Source organism: Rhagoletis pomonella, unplaced genomic scaffold (assembly GCF_013731165.1).
Source record: "Rhagoletis pomonella isolate Grant_MI unplaced genomic scaffold, Rhpom_1.0 Rhpom_scaffold_00005, whole genome shotgun sequence".
Taxonomy (NCBI): domain Eukaryota; kingdom Metazoa; phylum Arthropoda; class Insecta; order Diptera; family Tephritidae; genus Rhagoletis; species Rhagoletis pomonella.
In genome coordinates, this window is record NW_023458559.1 from 66518440 (window position 1) to 66537771 (window position 19332).

A 19332-nucleotide genomic window follows, 5' to 3' on the forward strand; every position below is an offset into this window, starting at 1 on the left:
TTGTATTAAAGTCGCACTATATGCAAGATGTTTTTCTTCATGTACATACATATGTATGTCTATGAATGTACATTACATGATTTTTTGGTTATTGACAATAATAAAAAGCAGAGGTATGTAACCAAATAGCAATTTTTTAAGTTTTTTCTAACTTCATACTTTGATACTTAAAAAAAAAAAATAATGATACATGTGATCCATTTTTTGGTGTTTCTTACGATACATTTTTTCATGATGTAGCGGCAACACTGATTGTAACATAAAAACTTTTTTTAGCCAATTCTATTTCATTACAAGATTTTACTACTTTGGCACTAGTTGGTAACTACACCCAGCGAAGTGGCACCCTGTCTGGTTAGTGTCAAACTTCCGCCGCCATTTCCACTGTCGGCTGTCAGTTTCCGTTTTGTGTGTGCAAAAGTTTTGCTGCAAAGTACCTAGACTGAATATGAAAAATGCAAATTTTCTGTTAACTATTGTTCAAAGTGAAGTATTTTGTTATTAAATTAATGGCTAATTGTGTGTATTATTATCAGAAAGCGAAAAAGTGAGCCGGGCGTTGTTTTTAATATGTTAGTTTCGGAAGTGAAAAATGTAAGCGTCGCTGACCGGCGCAGTGAAATATTTGTTTGAAAATTATGTCTAGAAAGTATTTGATAACGGAGTACAGTACTTTAAGACAACAAACTTGGATTTCTAGTCTCTTTTTTAAAGTGGTAAGTCGTTTTTTTCATTAATAATATAAAGCATGTAACACCATACTTGTTGTAGGAAAGCTGTCGGGGTTAGTTGCAGTTGCTTGTATTGAGCCGACAGCTGATATATCCTTGCTTCTTTTAGTTGCGCGGTTACTGTGTACTTTCATATATTTATTTATATTTTTCCATACAACAGACTAGCCTGTGTACTCAAATGTTAAATACTAGTTAAAAAATAAACACTGGGCCCTTAGTAAAATTTCATCTAAATTGTAGTGTTCAGTTGATTTCATATGCAGTAAAGCAGCGATGTGAGTAGCTAAACTTTTGTAGTTCCACCCAATATTAAAAAGGAGCATTTAAATGCAATTTGGCTCCCTAGCTGACACATATTATGAATTCCATCAACGTTTTGTTTTCTTTTAATTGCCCAGCAATGTTTATTTTCCATTTCTCGCGCAAAAAATACATTAAAAAGGGTATCTACAGAAATACATATGTACATACACATATATCCACGCCAAAAATGCAGCACTTTTTCAATAATTTCTCATATTTAGGTATGTTTGTACATTAGGGTGTTTTTTTGCGACTATTGTTTTTTTTATTCCTATCTCAAAATTTTGTGGAAAACACTTCTTGAAATTTTAAACCCTTAATATTAACATTAAGTACTCGCCCAAAGCGTGCAAATATTTCCCATTTAAAATACACGTAAACCTTGATTGTTTTTCTTCAAAATTCTATATCTCAGAGGAATTTTATGGTATAATCATGGTCAATGATGTGTTTTCTTCGGAAATAAATGTTCTACAAAAGTATCCATTGCGGTTTAATCCTAACTCCCACCAGCGAAGTAGTACGGGTCACTAAACCCAATTTTTTCATGAAATTCTCGTTTTTTTGCCCCTATCTCGAAAATAACAAGAGCTACAGAAAAAATAAAAATGACAAACTTGGGGAAAATTCAATTTCCTACAAAAAAGTTCTACGACACCAAATCGCTAATATCCACATTTCTTGAAATATTGATCAACAATTATCACTATTTAGCTCAATAATCAATGAAAATTTCACACTACCGCAATTTCAAAGCCCAATATCTCAAAAAATATCGATATTAGCGATTTGGTGTTCTAGAACTTTTTTGTAGGAAATTGAATGGCCTACAAGTTTATGATATTCAGTTTTTCTGTACCTCTCGTTAATATCCTCTCGTCCGTACCCGTACTAACTCGCTGGTGGGAGTTTGAGTTATGCCGCAATGGACACTTTTGTAGAACGGTCAATTCTGAAGAAAACCCATCATTGACCATGATTATACTATAAAATGCCTCTGAGGTATAGAATTTTGAAGAAAAGCAATCAAAGTTTACGTGTATTTGATAAGGGAAGTCTTTGCGCTCCTTGGGCGAGTACCTAATGTTAATATTAAGGGTTAAAATTTTTAGGGAGTCTTTTTTAGGTATTTTCCACAAAATTTCGAGGTAGGAATGAAAAAAACAGAAGTCGCAAAAAATCACCCTAATGTACATATGTGCATATGTATGTATGTAAGTACTTGCATGAGTACCAGCGCAGTACTCCATCTCCGTCTGATAACTTAAGAATATCTTCACTGCTACGAGTATCTCTTCACTTGCTTCACTGCTTGCCACTAATTCACTTTTATTTTTTTTATATTTTGCATATGTTCGGTTTTTTATTTTTAATTTTTCCATTTAAATACTGGCAACTTGCGATGTTTGCTTCAAAATTTTCCATGCTCATTGGGTACTTTTCTAGTGATTTCACTTCTACCTCCAGCGCTGCTGCTGCTCACATACTTTTCCTACAGCTCTTTCACCCTTTCCCCTGCTTACGATTCGCTCATTTGGCTGAAGCCACAGACAACTGTTGAACTCTCACCTTTTGCGACTTAGGAAAGTGAATTGAGGAGCATTGCTGCACTACCGCATGCAGCTAAGTTAAATAGTTAGCGAAACCCACTAACAATGATTACGTGAATGCAAATGCATATTTGCATGTGTTTTTAGTGATAACTTGTTAAAGGCTTGTGGCTCACGTTTTCCGCTTAAAACTAGACCTTTAATTATATTAGAAATAGGCAAATGTACTTACTTAGTTTGTTGCTTTGCATACGTTGTGGGCTGGTAATCACTACTCATTGGCCCATTTAACCAAAGTCATGACTTGTTGACAGCGTTGACATTTCTACTGCACTGCAAGCGATCTGATTACAAATTTGACGTACACGAAGCGAGAAAAATAATATACCAACTAGTATTTAGAGGGTTGGAAAAAGTTTTAATAAGAATTATTTGTAATCAATAGTTGTGTTTTCGTATTCTCCAGCAAAAAATATCCAGTAACTAAATTTCGGAGGTAAGCCAATATTTACTCCCAATGAGAGAAATATGCAAGAAAGTACGGAAACGCAAAACCAACAAGAAGTTGCAAGTTTTATGAACAGCCGATTAATTTGTAATTTTCCGACGCAATTTTCTAAGAAAAATAGTATTTCCCATCTTATTATATATTTAAATATTTAGGTTTATTTTGTCAAGTGCAACTCTAAAAGCACCACAAACAATTCTTTTGGGAATGTGAATTGCATTAAGCATCATGCCATCAGCTGTTTTCTTACTCGCAAGTAGTTACTAGTAAAAATCCAGTAAAACTTGCAAGTTCAGCTGTTATTTTTGCGAATAAGTGTTGAATATAGCAATTAGGAAGCCATATTCTGACGCTTATTTAGGACCTTTAGCGGATCGTGTTATCGCTTTTCTTCGAGCATTCGAGAGCTCAACAGCCGGCTCAAATAGAAAAAAATAGAACGCTTTTCTAATTTACTGAAGAGATAGGCTTTTCGTACCCTATTTTTTTTACTCCTTTTTTAAGAAATCATTACATTTTAAGGACTTCTGATTCAGCTTCTCTTAAAAGGGGAAAATTTATATGAAATAATAATGGCGCAATATAAATTTAACTTTGATCCAGGCACGCGTAATGGGATTCTTTTCTTTACTTAATTTCCGTTACTATGAGAAGGTCTCCTATTTAATATAGCTAGTTAACTGAGGGAAGCTCTTCCTTAACGAGTTATTTTTAGGAGCGCCTTGCATTTTGCGGAGTTAGTCTAACTGATGAGCAGGGTGGAAAAGTTTAAGTTTTTTTCTTGGAATTGCTTATTTTGCTTATTCAGGGTTTCCAAGCTTAATTTTAACGATCATGATCATTTTGCTTATTTCAATGTACAAAGTCAAGTACGGAACTTTTAAGATAACGGACAAGAAATAAACTGCTATCATTTCGTGTGTGTGAATAATAGCGTCCAAGGAGTTTTGACATCTGATGTTTTACAGCCTGTTGTCTCAGTTTTTCAATCCAAAATAATGGAAATTTCTGTTGAAAACAAGGGTGTGTTGTACTCTTCACAGAAGAAGAGAGAACTTCGTACTGCTTAAGAAAACTTGGTTCAATAAACTTTTCTTGACCATTTTTTTATTCGTCGAGCTAAAGAATAGTTTACAAATAATAACATAAAAACAGATTTGGTTTTTATTGATTCGTAACCAGGGTTGCCACTAAAAAACTTTCCTTCCTACCAAGAGCGGATTCAAAAACCTACCAAAATGGCTTCTTTCTTCCTATTTCTTTTATTCAAGAAAACGGCGTTTGACTGCATTAAATACATTTATTTTTCTGGTTTTTATAAGGTATCCAGTTAATAAAAAGATCAGAATATACATATAGCACACACAAAAAAGTGGTGTGTGCGTTTGACCAGACACACCTACCGACATGTATTTCGACCCACTGAATCCGAATCTGAGGTCCGTTCGACTTCTAAACCCTCAAAATTTCGAGTAAATTGCGAAAAACCGAAAAAGTGGCAAAAAATGCCGCTGCTTCGGAGTAAATGACGCGAAAAATCGTAGCGGAAAATAAAATTCCTTCATAGATTTTTTATCGCTCATTTGCGTACTTACATATATTATGAAGTATTTACTTATACATATTGCCACTTAACCTACCAAAATTTTAAGCGTCCTACCATCCTACCAACGAAAAAAAAACCTACCAATTTTGGTAGGAAAAACTCAAAACGGCAACCCTGTTCGTAAATTCAACTGCATTTCTACTTGTATACAAAAAATTTAAAACCAATGGTTTGTCACTACGGGTAGGCATTGGTGTTATTGAAGAGATTAAAAACAATTTATCTCAAATGTAGAGTAACGAGTATTTAAAAAAAGTCAAAACGACCAGCGCAGATCTCTATTATTTGAGAACATCAAACAGCACTTGATTGTCCACTGTAATTTTTCAATACTTGAAATAAACTGTATAAAAACAAAACATTAAACTTAATTAGTGCTTATCTAAGCGCTTAAAATTGATTTTTTCTTGCTTATTTTCATTGGCCCTGCTGATGAGTAGCCCACGCACGCCACCCCTTTTCTTTTTGCTCACGATCAACCTATGCCGGTATTCACAGAAAAAATATGACCTATAGAAACTAGAAGATTTTCTCTATGAAAAATTTCAAGGCAAAGGGGCAAAATTGATGAAAACAAAAAAAAAAAAATTCATGAAAATCTCTTATTGATTTTATATGAAAATTTTTATAGAGTTTACCGAGTGAAAATCTGAAATTTTAAGAAAAATAAATTATTCTTTTTCTTATTTGGCGCTGTAACCGCCTGAGCGCTTTTGACCGAGTTCAACAAAGCACGCCAAACGTTCCTCTTCTGTGCCAACTGACGCCAATTGGAAATACCAAATGAAGCTGAGCCCTTCTCCACTTGGTCTTTCCATCGCAGCGGGGCCTCCCTCTTCCTCTGCTACCACCAGCGGGTTCCGAGCGAAATACTTTCAGAGCTGGAGCGCCGGTGTCCATTCGAACGATATTCCCAAGTTGGTTCTAGTTTTTATAAACTTTCTACTTAACAAAATTTCCTTATAATACGTAAGGTATATTCTAACTAGAACCTGGTTTTAGCAAGTCTTATCTTCAAAGGTATTTGCTGCTATTCCCCTACCTGCTCTAGTATTTTTCTGCATTCCGGTGTGGATCGCTCCCATTCCACTCGGTAAACTTGATCATATGGTTGTATTTAGTGGCTTTATAGTGATGTGCTGAATTGTCGGAACCCAAAACTTGGTACCCAATACTTAAAAAAGATATTGGTAACTAATACTTCCTATTCGGCACCCGATACTAATTCTTTACATTATACCTTCGCTTTTATATATATTTAGTTCATGTAGAAAAAAATTATTTTATTGCTATTTTATGAGACATCGGCTAAATACTTGAACTTATCGCAACAAAAAAATATTATTTTACCATATTTCACCTTAGTAAATCTAAGAATCAAGACAAATAATTTGATGGATGAAGAAGGCTTTCAGGCCTTCAAAGATAATAACGGCCGATTCATCTAGAACGAAAATTCTTCAAACAAGTAAGGCGATGGACCGACATATGTATATAAATTTTTATTTTGAATCAGTATTAAAAGCTCTATTGATTCCTACATTCGGCTTTTGATAGGCGAGTCTCCCTTGAACCGCTTTTCCATATTTTTGGCTTATGTGCGCTTTTATTAGAGACCTAAATAATTCGGTACCGAGTATCGAAAGTATTGGGTACTTTCGAAATCGGTACCAAGTATCGATCAATACTTAAATGTGTCGTCTCAGCACATCACTATTGCTGAGAGAAGCTCAGCCACTCACTTTGCAAAAATCTTAGTTCCGGGTGTGCATTTCATCCATTGACTTAAGGAACCTTTCGGATTAAAATTTCTTAGCCTGATGAAAGCATCATTGCTTAAATACATATCAATACTTACATACGCTTACAGTTAAACATTCCATCGTACATTAAGAAATAAGAATTACCTGGAAAGCATGTTTCTCAAACTGCCAGGCACCATACTGGCCTACGGAGTGTTTACTAATTAGCCGTCACACTGTCGGGAGCTGTACTCAAAAATTTTTAGCCAACAAATACACGATTTCTTGGCATGTTTAGACATTCAATTGACGTTAAGCTTAATTTAACTTATTTGGATACCAACGTCGGATTTATGACTGTGCCTTGCCAGAGGAGTTTGTAGAAGCCACATTTAATGCTAATGAAGAACACAAACAGGATGTGCAACATTGTTGCAAGTAGCAATTAAAACCAAATTGACATTAGAAGCACTAGGAATTATACACGGATTGCAGACAAGTTGATTTGTAGTATACACAAATACAATTTTAAGCGAATGTTTTGTGCTATGTAAAAGATAAGCTACAAGAAGATGTTGCAATTAGCTTAGCTAAATGTACAAAACTTGCGAATACCGTTAAGTAGATATACATACGTACATGTATGTACATGGAAGACCGAAAATGCTGGCATGAGTTGTAGCTCAGAGTTGGACGTTGATGGGCGCTTTGTTGGACATTCCTTGGTGACATGACATAATTTCACGCAAATATGACAATATCAAAAACGCAATGAGGACGCGCGCAGCTATAAAGTACTTTTAACGCGCCGCATCATTACACTAAGCAAAGTTTCTTGGTTGCTTTAATCGCTATGCGTTTGCTGCGCATTTTTTGCTTAGGCGAATGTGAATGACAAAATCGCATATAATGCAAAATGACAGGCGCATACGTAAGTAGACGAGTGACGCGCAAAAACTTATGTGTAGTCATGGAGTGGCAGCGATGGGCGGAGCGCAATGCGCAGTTCGCTGGTGGTCTTGCTTTTCTTCTGATTCAAATCCATCCTCAGCAAACGTCTAATAAAACATTTTCCTAATAGCATTCGCTTATCAATATCATCATCATCGTCGTCGGTTTGCCATGAGCGATGGCAGGAACGCTTGACACGGACCCTAAAGACGCCTTTGGTGTAGTTATAATTGGCGGGCGGTGCAAACTATATTCGAGCATAGTGTGAATACCGAAAATACGCAAAATAAACGCTGGACCTTCTATTGCTTTACCTATTTAATTTGTGCTATGCGCATGCGTATTAACCGAACGCCAAACGTCAAGTGAAATGACGCTATCGACGCGCCACAACGCGCTCATTACAACATGCGTATCTACATTGTGTTGCGTCGCGCCTCAAACTTAATGATGATGTTAGCATTACGCGTCTGGTTGTCGGCCTGCCAAGTAGAACATTGTTGACAGCTGCTTTGCTTAAATCCTAATACTAATCTAATGTGCAATGATCGCATTGGCATCTACATAAGTACGCGTACGTGCGACAAATGCCGAGCGTGCGTGCGTGGGTGGATAAACGTTGCACTGCCAGCCAATAGGCGCATTTGTAGACAATTAGACGTTTGCATGACAGACAGTTGGCTGTGAATGGATTTTTATTCAGGCGTTATTTGATTATGCTTTGTTGCTTGTAATTTGTATAGTTCACGGCTGCCGAAGACGTGTCTTGGCAGCAGGATTTGCAAAGTAGGCGCTATGCCAAAGAATTCTAATGGTACAACAAACGATATAAAAACGTTTACTTTTCATTTGATACACTTTTGTATGCTGAAGTCTAAGGCAAATATTTTCAACACCTCAACGAACTGAAAAGTTTTACGTTCGAGCGCCTAAGAACTTGAGGTCTAACAATTCATATAATGGGTGTGTAGGAAGCTATCCGAAGTGCTTAAAAACTAATACCAACACCAACTTTAATAATGATACTGACACTGACAACGTTATTGCTAACTAAAGTATCCATTTGTCTTAGAACTGTTTTTAAAGAAAATATTCTCGATTTGCTTCTTTTATATATACATATTATTTATCACATTTAACTTGTCTGTTGGCTTTGAGTGTTTGTGAAGTTCGTACGGTAATATTTACGTAAGCATTTTCCGTGCCTCGAACTTATTTATACCTCTGGTATTCGAAAAATTCTTAACCCATCAATCACGTTCTTCAAAGTGCGAGTCAGTCGCACAGCATGTGCCTAAGAGCCATCGCACACTGCACACTTTATAGAATCTGCCTGGCACATAATCGTCAAAGACATAGAGAAGTCTCTTAAGGATAAAGACTTTGCTGTTGGTGCCTTCCTTGACATCGAAGGGGTTTCAATAATGTGTTAACTAGGGCGATAGTGAGAGCCCTAACTAAGCTGAGAGTCGAGAACTACTTAGTTAGGCTCATCTCCCGTATGCTCCACGACAGATCTTTCACAGCAGATTAGGGCAAAGCCTCTGACCAGCGAAAAGTGTGCCGAGCCAACCCGCAGGGATGTGTCCTTTCAACTCTTCTCTGGATAGTCGTAATAAACGGCATACTGGAGGAGCTGGAAAGGAGAGAATGTCAGGTTATCCCCTACGCGGATGATGTGGCACTCATCGTTAGAGCAAAGTTCTTGGATACTCTGTATGATCTTATGAAAGGGTACCTAAGCTTGATTAAAAATTTGTATACTAGCTGCGGACTTGCTATAAATCCTGGATAGACGGAGATCGTACTATTAACCAGGAGGTACAAAGTGTCTCATGCCCACCTTCCTTCATCAGGGGTGTTTCACTTCTTATCTCTGACAGGGTCAAGTTCTTGGGCTGATCGTGAACGGGAAGCTATTAAAGCTATCATGGAAGCCAAATATTGAGGCGCGAGTAAAAACGACTATATGAGACCATAATCAAGTTATATGGGGTCAACTTCTGGTTAGGAAGCTCGTTGGAATCAGCGGAGCGCTCCAGTCTACTCTTACTCTAGCGCTAAATGCTATGCTCAATATCGCACCTGTTCGCAGCGGTATTTCGCTTAGCCATTTGAGTCAAAAGCTGTGGGTTCTCATTCAACCCAGCGTATGGGCTCTCAACAACTTTCAAAATCTTCGTCTTCATACTGGAAGAAGTGGATCGAAATGCTACGAGTCTGGATCCAAACGAATCCTTCTCTACTCACATCCTCCCAAGGGGTGAATGGGAGAATGACAGTATCTGGAGCAGAGGTCCAATAAACATCTTCACGGATGCATCGAAGCTGGACAGGAGAGTTGGAGGAGGTGTCTACTGTCAGAAACTCTAAATAGATCTTATGTTCAGACTGCGGCATCTCTACAGCGTCTTTCAGGCGGAGGTGCCCGCTATAAAAGAGGGTGCCGATTGGCTATGCACCAATGTTTTGCATAGGAGGGTAACTAGAATCGCTGATGGTGCGATCGATACTGGTCGGGCAATGCCTGACCTCTCTCCCAACTGCCTCGGAATACTTCCTAATCAAGCTGATTGGGACCCAGGACACAGTGATATTACTGGAAATTGCAGGAATGATGAGTTGGCTAGGCTGTGCACCTTCCAGGTCATCACCTCGGACAGGGAGGGCATAGGAGTTCTGTTGGCAACCTGCCACTACCTCTGGACAAATGGGCTCATAGTCGGCTAAGCGAGTGCTGGGTGAAAACTCGGACTTGCAAATTTGTAAATCTCCGGGCGATAATGTCTGCAGTAAGCGGGGCCTCTTAAGGCTTTTGGACTTTTTTCGTCCTTAAGATTTCCTACTTTTACTTTCCTTGCAGATTATGCGTTGTAACACCGCTAGACTTTCGACAGTGATGGGATCTGTAGGCGTCTCACATTCCATTCAGACTGTTACGTCTCAGCAGCATTGGCAAAATACATAGTAATGACTTGAAGTCTTTCTGCGGGCTTCCTTGCAGTTTTTGCGGTTGTCTTAGGTTCCACTTCAGCTACACACATGGGTAACTTCACAGAGCTAGAGATTGAGACATCGAGGGGCAGAGCGCAGTTTCGTTTCTGGTTGTCAGTACAAATTCAAACTTTCAGCAATGCCGAAGAAGATGCAAGCAGAGATTTGCTGAGAGCTCAACGATGAAATTTCATTGCAAACTTATAGCCCAGATACAAATGAGTAATCGAGCCAGTCATGCAGTTTTTTACGTTCGATCCTAACCAGGGTGTGAGTTTGTTTTCAAAGCAGACGAGTGCATTAACAAAATCCAGTTCACGAATAGTTCCGGACTAGTACCTAGAATTTTCCAATTTCCAAACATATTGCCTGTACCGGCCTGAGCTGCTTTGAAAATGGTTTTCTGTTTATAGCATAAAGTCTATAGCCGTTCTCGGGATAAAACTAGATTAGATTTGTTAGAGGATGTGCACTGCGACCTTAGGTCTATTGTGCACTCAGAGCTCATCACAACAACTCCTCCAGCCCCAGTGCTCTGATGGATCCCAGTAGTTTCGAGGGAGGTGGATAGTGTATATGCATAGCCTTCTTCTCGCAACCGCATCGCATTCCAAGAGGTGATGCCATGGGATTTCTGGTGTTATATCACAGTATCGACACAGGTCGTCTACCCTATTTCCCAGGGTATGCCCCATCGCAATCTGCAGTGCGCCGTTAGCATCCCTGTTAAAAATCTCACGTTTATCTTTTAAAGGGTAATTAGTTCCCTAGATCTTTTGGGAATAAAGATTCCAAGAAGTTCTTTCGCCTGCCATAGTCCAGGCATGTTCTCCCAATGTGCTCTTCTTATCCGACGCTCTTCTGCTCTTAACTCTTCCTTGATGGTGTTAGGCCCCAATGCAAGAAAGGGTTCAGGTCCTATGGGTCGAGTGACTGCGGCCTCTCGCGCCAGTCTGTCAGCTTCCTCATTTCCCTGTTTGCCTTTGTGGCCCGGGACCCACACTAATTGCAGTAGGTTGTTTTTCCCAGGGTGTTTATTCTCCCTACACATTCCCATACCACCCGTAATTTAATCTCACATGAGTATACAGCTTTTAATTCAGCCTGGCTGTCACTACAGATAACTATGTGCTGCTTTCTCGTTTGTTTCTGCAGAATTATTTTCGCACAAACACTGATGGCGTAAACCTGCTCTTGAAATATACTAGAGTAGTCCTCCAGGCGAATGGAGATCTTGGCCCCAGGACTAAAGATTGCTGCCCTATCCCTTCGTAAATTTTTGAGCCATCTGTGAACCACCTTTGGGCGTGGGCCCATGTCTCATTCCTGGTCGCTTTGTTTCCTACTTCGTTGCTGAATTTTGTCTCAAAGATTGTCATTGTACCTATATCATCCCTGTTGAGCTGGGAAATAGGGATCTTGGATCTGATTTTATCTCGCGAGCGCAATGCTCCCGTGATGACCATGCAAGTTACTAGATGTGGTCTTGTCTGAGGTTAGCCAGCGGACAATTGATCTATGAAACAGGATTTGTATGGCTCTCCTAAAATGACCCGCAAGGTTCGAGTTCCATCGTAATCCGTAACAAGAATAAAACCAAACTAAATCAAGCCCATACTTGCCGGTTTAGCTATTAACGAGGTTAACGCTATTCTGTGCGATTTCTCTTAAACTATGGAACTTTTTCCGATGCTGTCAGTGCAGTGCAGTCAGCATGGTGTATGACTTGACAATTTTTCCGCCATAGCCTTAGCAGAGTGTGTATTGTAAGTTTCCAAAGAAGATAAAGAGAGGCATGCACTATATTTGTTCCAGGTTTGTTGTACCAGCGCTTATCAGCTCGCTGATAAGCTCTCTCACCGCTCAGCTATAAGCTGTCTGTGTGTTCAGGGCTTAACGGCTGAAGAATGTTTCAAGAATTGTACTAATCAACCATCTATTTATTTATTACAAGCACGGACTGATGCTCCCTTTAAAGTTGCGAATGCCATAGCCCTTATATGATTTTCCAAATCGAGTGAAGATTTAAACAGTTGGTCTCTATAGATACAGCTATTAAAACTGCATGCGCAAGAGCAACTCCATGTCATTATACATCTCCGTAGATTTATTTCATTACTAGCTTACCCAAATCCAGATTAAGCCCCACACATTGATTTCCAATTGCCTGAATGTGATTAAATAAAGCTCAGTTGATCGTTTGTATCATCAAGACAAATAATTAACTCGTTTAGTTGCTCCAATTAAACGCGATTTATTGCGTTGCCTTAAATTCTAAATAAAAATAGGAAACATTCCTAATGTGAACACGCGTAACTGCTCCAGAAAGACAGACCTAAGTAGCAGACGCGCAGACGTATTTCCCAGGCACCACCCGTGACGGCAGAAAATGCGGATGGCGGCAGGCGAACAAATGGGCAGCGGCAAGAAAAACGAACAATTACGGTTTCAATCGCCAACCATTGATGCTGTTACTTTGCCACTCTTTTCAATTGTTGCTGCTGTTTTTTGCCCGCAGATATGGCTGGTGTCGCGGTAAGCACCAGCGATTAAAGCTTCAATTGCACATGCGCGTCTACGCGACGGAGGTGTCGCTTCGAAATAATTACACTTTGTTCAAGTGACAAAAGCTGGCAGCGACAGCCACGCCTGGAGCGATCGACTACTATCTATGTTAGTGGTTATAAACACCAGCTAGAGCCTTACTAGAGCTATATGTACATTCATATGAGTATTTATGAGTTCGCATGATCTAATCGGCTGATCGCTGGCAGTAAACTATAGAAAAGACCATTCTTGGGCGCGCGCGCATTCGCAGTCAACGCGATATGCGCAGCTATCCACTAACGACTGCCAGTCAGTCAGTCAGTCAGCCAAATACTAGTTAACTATCCAGTCCAGCTGATCAACTGAATGCTAGCCAGTGTTCACATTCATTTATGGCGCACAACAGCATTCCATGAGCTCAATAGATTTTCCGCAGACATATTCAGACGCCAAATAGTTGGATGGCTAGCTGACTGAAGCTTCTTGCCACTGCAACATCGGGGCGTGGCAATTACGATCGTACATTGTAAATATGCCCCCTTATGCGCATATATGTACATATTCAATTGCAATGGCATGACTGACATGCTGGCGAAAACATTACCCGCAATGGGCCTTATAGAATACCAAATGCTAGCTGAAGCGAGTGTAAGCGCAGGGTGCACGCATGCGCATTGCTTTCATTGCTCTGCATTCATAATATTAAATTCATTGCAATTGAGTTGAATTGCATTGCAATGTAACGAATAAACTCAAATGAACTGAACTTCGTTGAACTGCACAGCGTACTTCTGGGGCAGCAGCAGGTATGTGCAGCGCTTGTTTGTTATTTGTCTGTAACGTTGTGCCTTCCTTTAATTCCTTTCGCCTTCTTTAAATGCTAAGCCGATTAGTGATTGTGTTTGCGATAATATGGCGAATAAAATTTATGTACGTAGAATAGCTGAGTGTTCGAATTATTACCGGAAATTGTGTTCGATCGTATCAACATGTAATCTGCAAGCCGCATCAGCAGTAATGGTGGCAGCAGCAGATAGGCAGTATGTATGCATGTGTGTTGATAAATATGCGTAACAGCTTGACTTTGATGGCTTGTGATTATTAGACTGCAATAAAGATGGAATTGTATAGTTATGTTTTATGGCTTTTTTGCTATTGCATAATTCTTTCAAGACCATAAATAAAATATGTTGCTTAACTAGAATTCTGTGTACTGCATATGTTTACCATAAAGATTATAAAATTTTACAATTACTGAGATATACTGTGTACACTTAAGCTTGCCTAATTAGGACACTGAGGCAAAATTGTGCCTCTACCAACATCATCATTGAATCTCAGTCATTCGGAAGCGTGATCAGCAGACCTTCTGTCATCTTATGTAGGAAAATGTAAATGATGACGATCAATGTTAGGTTAATTTTGTTGCCAGTCAGCTGATGTCTACCTTAAAGAGTTTTTAGGCGTCTTGACAAGGCGGGTTGCTTAAAAAGGTTAAATTTGTGGTGACCCCATAGCCATAACTATTTCTATTAGTTTTTAATCGGTAAAGCAATTAATAAGATATTAATATTAAAAAAAAAAAAATCTAAACAGTTTAATTAAGTCTTTTGTATCTTCTTTATATTTTTGCACCAAACAATTTTGATACAGTTGAAATCAGCGTGAGAAGTTCTATCGGGCCACACTTCTGGTTTTTGCATAGCTAAATGGTTCATATTCTACACTTATGCCAAACGTTTGCTGTGAACAATATTTTTTTTTTTGAACGTCTGGCAACACGATCTTACTCGCATTTCAGATATCAGCTGATTATGGTTATGGCGGAAAACCAAAATTCAATTGGTCTCTATGGCTATAGCTATGGCGTTATGGTTATGTCACAACTAATTTAACCTTAAGCCGTAGCCAAGATAAAGCAGACGCCGAGAAAAGAGTGTTGAGTTGATTCCATCTCGTTATCCCCTAAACAGTTGTATTTAATATGTATGATATGGGCGCCTATTGAACAAACCCCAATTTCTGCGCTGAGTTAGCTGATGAAGTTCCATTGACCGCCCACACTAAACAGCAACAGGAGATGCCTTCGGTCGTTGCCTAAACGCCAACTACATAGCGAGTCGCTAATATTTCCCGTCAAGGAGCACAATTTCATGCTCAGCAATCAATTTCTTCTTGGAAGCCTCAGTATCATGCATCCACATACATTTGCCTTTATGGAGCCATCCCCTAGGTACATCGAAGGGTATCTCTATGAACTCACGGAAGACATTCATGACCTATATACATATATATGTAGCACAATCACCGGACTAGCCGTTGTACCGACAAACCATTAATAATATTTACGGAGATAAAATCACAATCGCCAGCGATCGCGGATGAGGTGCTTCGGCTGCCTCCGGAGACCCGCGTATAAAGGAACTAAAGGTCACTATTATCTGAATATTTTCTTTGAGGAGAGCCAACTATATTTCTATGGCGATGGCCACAAAATAGTCAATAGTTTGCATTAGATGTCAACTAACTTGTAACTAACTACTTTTGGACATAAAACATCAATAAGAAAAATTATATTTATATTTATTTATTTTTACTTGCTTATTTATTTTCTTTATTTAACATTACATATTTGTTTACATATTCTGTTGTAGGTGCTCCCATATTCGAAATTCCATTAGACTGCAAAACGATAATATAAAATTTTGATCTTCATTTTATTTGTCCTGGTTTCCAAAAACTATCTGTGAAGTGCAGAAAAAAAGTTTATTCAAAGGAAAATTTGTATGAGGGATATTTAAACAGAAAACAATCTCCCGATTACATCTGCATGACTCTTGCATTACTTTTCAACTAGTTTCTAGTTAGCTTTTTGTTGTTAACTTCATGTTATACATTTTATAGAAATCCCGCAAAAAAAGCTAACAAAAAATGAGTTATTTTTTATCAATTGATAGTTTTTTTCTGCAGGGTAAGATCTGCTACAAGTAGACTTTACTCATAAATATCATATTACCAACATCCCTTCCACTTCTCTTTGGTCCGACCCCGTCGAAACGGAACGTTGCTTGGGCCTACCGTTAGTTAAGCTTAGCGATAGCGATAACAAAAACCGCAAATTTGCAGATAGACCTGTAGTAGAATTTTTTAAATCAACACCGTAAATCATCATCTCCCAAGGCTATCTAAATGAACCAGTGGCGCGTCTAAAAATATGCTAAATCTGCAGACAAACTTAACACGCTCCTCCTATTACCACATTGTTCCATTATAGAAGGCGCAGTATTTAACAAAATTAAACAAATATCGGCTTACCAATTTCTAGAATTTGATTCAGAACTAAGATACGATAGGCTCTTGCCTCTGGTGTGCCGAAAAATATGCTATCATAAGGATCGACAGCAGACATTAAGTTATTGCAGAATATTATAGAAAATACCTGAAGTCCACCGATGAGTCAGATTAATAAAATATGTTTCGCCTAGAGCAGGAAGAAATCAAGAATTTACCATCGTAGGACAAATTAGCAAACTGTGTCTTCAGAGAGCGTAAAAGAAATAAGCAGATCATATCACATTTTTCATTAGCATTCAATGCTGCATACTTTTGGGCGGATATCCTGAGAAACAAAAACTACTAGTGAACCCGCATGGCGTCGAAACCGCGATACCGCTTTCAAAACAGGCGGAAACCCTCTTAAAAATTATTTTCGACCTAAAATATCCTTAAATATTTTTCGTCTGACATTGTTATAAATATTTCAAGTAACTGATGAATTAAGTGGAAATTTATTTTTTAAACACTTGGCAACCCTCCTAAATATAGTTCTTAAATAAAAGATTTAAAACCCATTTCCATTGATAACCATCGGTTAGTAATTCATTTAACTTATTAAATAATTTTAGTTTAGCCCTTTAAACTGGGGCAACCCTCAAACACATCAAAAATGTTCTAAATTGTCAAACTAAGTATTTCTTGAAGCTCTATCATTTGACATCCATCGTTAATATTTCATATAACTTTGGTATAAAATAGTTCAATTAGACTTCTCAAATAGGTGGCAACTCTATTCAAAATATTTCCAAACTACTACCTTCTTAAGCCTCTTTTGTATGACACCCACATAGCGATACCTTATTCACTTACCAAATTCCTTTAATTAAAACTGAATTACATATTTATAACCCTCAAAACCGTTTCGACTGATACCCATATTTAGTAATTGATTTAACTTTTTAATTAATTTGAACTTAATTTCTTAACAGGTGGCAACTTTTTTCGAAAAAGTAAAACCTTCTTGAACATCCACATCCTAAGCCCTGGAATTTGGTACCTCACTTTTGAAAATCGAACGGACGGTGCGGATCTGAGGGCATTGATTATTAAATAACTTGAGTTTAATTATTTAGCAGGTGGCAACTCCTTTCGAAAAAATAAAACCAGTTTGCACATCTACAGGCCAAGCGCTTTAATTTGACACCCCATTTTTGAAAATCGAACGAACGGTGCAGATCTTTTATGCTGCACAAAAAAATGCCTTCGCGTATTATATATATAGATAGATACTCCTCAGTTCCGAATATGGAAAATCGTATTTGAAAAATTACTAAAATTTTTAACACACCATAAACCGACTGCCTTTTATGGAAAAATTTCCCAAAAAGAACTACATATTTATGTTGTAAGCACTTTTTAGATATATTTTATTATGCCATTATTTTGATTAAAACAATTTCGCGAGATGAGCCCATAAACCTTAGCCAATCAAAATGGGAGAATAAAATAAAATGAAATACTGGGTAAAAATGAAAACAAAAAGAATAAAATCTAAAAATTATCACAATTAATACTTCTACCACGCCTGCAGTTGGGCAGGGGCTGCAAACGCATATTGTTGCAAATAGGGCGATGCGGCAAAGTATTGCGGCGCTGCGACAGGCGCAACAGCAGGGACAGAAACTTGCGAAGCCAAAGCTGTGACGCGTGCTGGTTTCGCAGCACGCACGGGGGAAGCGGCTGTGGCAGGAGCAGGACGATCTCCATTCGAAGGTGCCGCTGCAGTAGCAACAGCTGGCTGCGCAGCGGGAGCTATGAAAGCACTTGGCTGGTAGTAGGCGGCTGTGAGAGGATGCACGAAGCCAATCGCGTTGGCTGGATAATAGAATACGCTGGTGTTAGGAGTAGGCGCAGCAGCTTGTGGGGTGGTCGTCTTCACCTCGGTCACTTCAATGTCGGTAGCAACCTCCGCTTCATCTTCACGCTCCTCGCGTTGCTCCTCCGGCTGTGAGGCAGTAAGACGCTCCGATTTCACGGCGCTTGTAAGACGCTCAGCTTGTGGCTCATCCTCGACAGGAGCGTCGTACAGGCGCTGTGGTGCTTGTGGGAAATTTTGCTGCGCGGTGGCGAATTGTTGACGCTGCCGCGTGAAGGCTTCTGAGTTATCCGAGGGCGCGCTATAAAAACGCTGTGGTTCTGTGGCTTGCAACGTTTGTCGAAAGCTTTGTGGCAAGCGTGACTGCTGTGGTGACGTAGCGGAAAATTGTTGGCGTGAGAAGGCTAATCGTTGGCGCGAAGCTTGCGTCTGACGGAATTGCGCGGGTGCGTCGTAAAGCGCGTTAGGTGCGTCGATATGATCGCCGTTGGAGCCCAAACTGGGAGTTGACTCCAAGTCGAAGCCGCTTACTTCGGGTTGTGGCTCTGCTTGAAATTGTGGCTGCGCCGGAGATTGGGGCTGTTGTGGAAAGAATTGTTGCTTGTCTGGAGAGGGGATATCGAAGGGCTCACGCGGCTGGTAGCCAGAGGCGGGGTAGGGTGTCGGACTGGCTTCTTGTCGCTGAAGGCGCGTAGTTAAGCGTCCGAGGCCATTGTAGCGCAACGAGGAGACGTCAGCGCTGGCAAGCGTGCTAAATAGCGCGAAGCTCATGACAGCGATTGTGGCGAATTGAAAAGCCATTCTGCCGATAGTCCTGTGGTGTGATGCTCAGTGGCCGTGTTTTTTTTTTTGTTAGCTTTTTAGTTAGCTTTTTAGTTAGGCGGTCTATACTGACTGCGGTTGCGAATTGCACGCGTCTATTAGGCGTTTGATACTGTTGGCACTGCCAGAGAATGCTTTTGTTTTATATACCTTGCAGTTTGGGGTCGCGGCGACTGTAAGCTGTTGTGAAAAAATTGTAATTCTTCCAACGTGCCGCTGCCGTGACAGCGTGGGGAAGAGCAAAGCGACTGGTCGCTTCTTTATACCTGCACACCGGCAGCCCCTACGTGTAGGCGGTGGTGGGGGCGCGTGCGCAAGCGAAACATAGAGCGAGCAACGTACACATTTCGCTCGCGTTTCAGACTTTGTGAACGCTTTTTCGAATTCATTGACATTGACCGCATACCGCGTTGTAAGCGGGGC

The 19332-nt window shown here is 39.5% G+C and overlaps 1 protein-coding gene across 1 annotated transcript; it reads right to left on the bottom strand.

Annotated features, from left to right (window-relative positions):
• Positions 1 to 17787: 17787 nt before the first annotated feature.
• On the bottom strand, positions 17788 to 18888 carry LOC118740188 (skin secretory protein xP2-like). Its single transcript, XM_036471685.1, has one exon. It carries the CDS (start codon positions 18886 to 18888, stop codon positions 17788 to 17790), a length of 1101 nt encoding a protein of 366 aa, XP_036327578.1.
• Between the last annotated feature and the right edge of the window lie 444 nt (positions 18889 to 19332).

Bases quoted from the DNA above. Each gene is read 5' to 3' on its own strand.
- LOC118740188 (XM_036471685.1), bottom strand. From the start codon at position 18,888: ATGGCTTTTCAATTCGCCACAATCGCTGTCATGAGCTTCGCGCTATTT.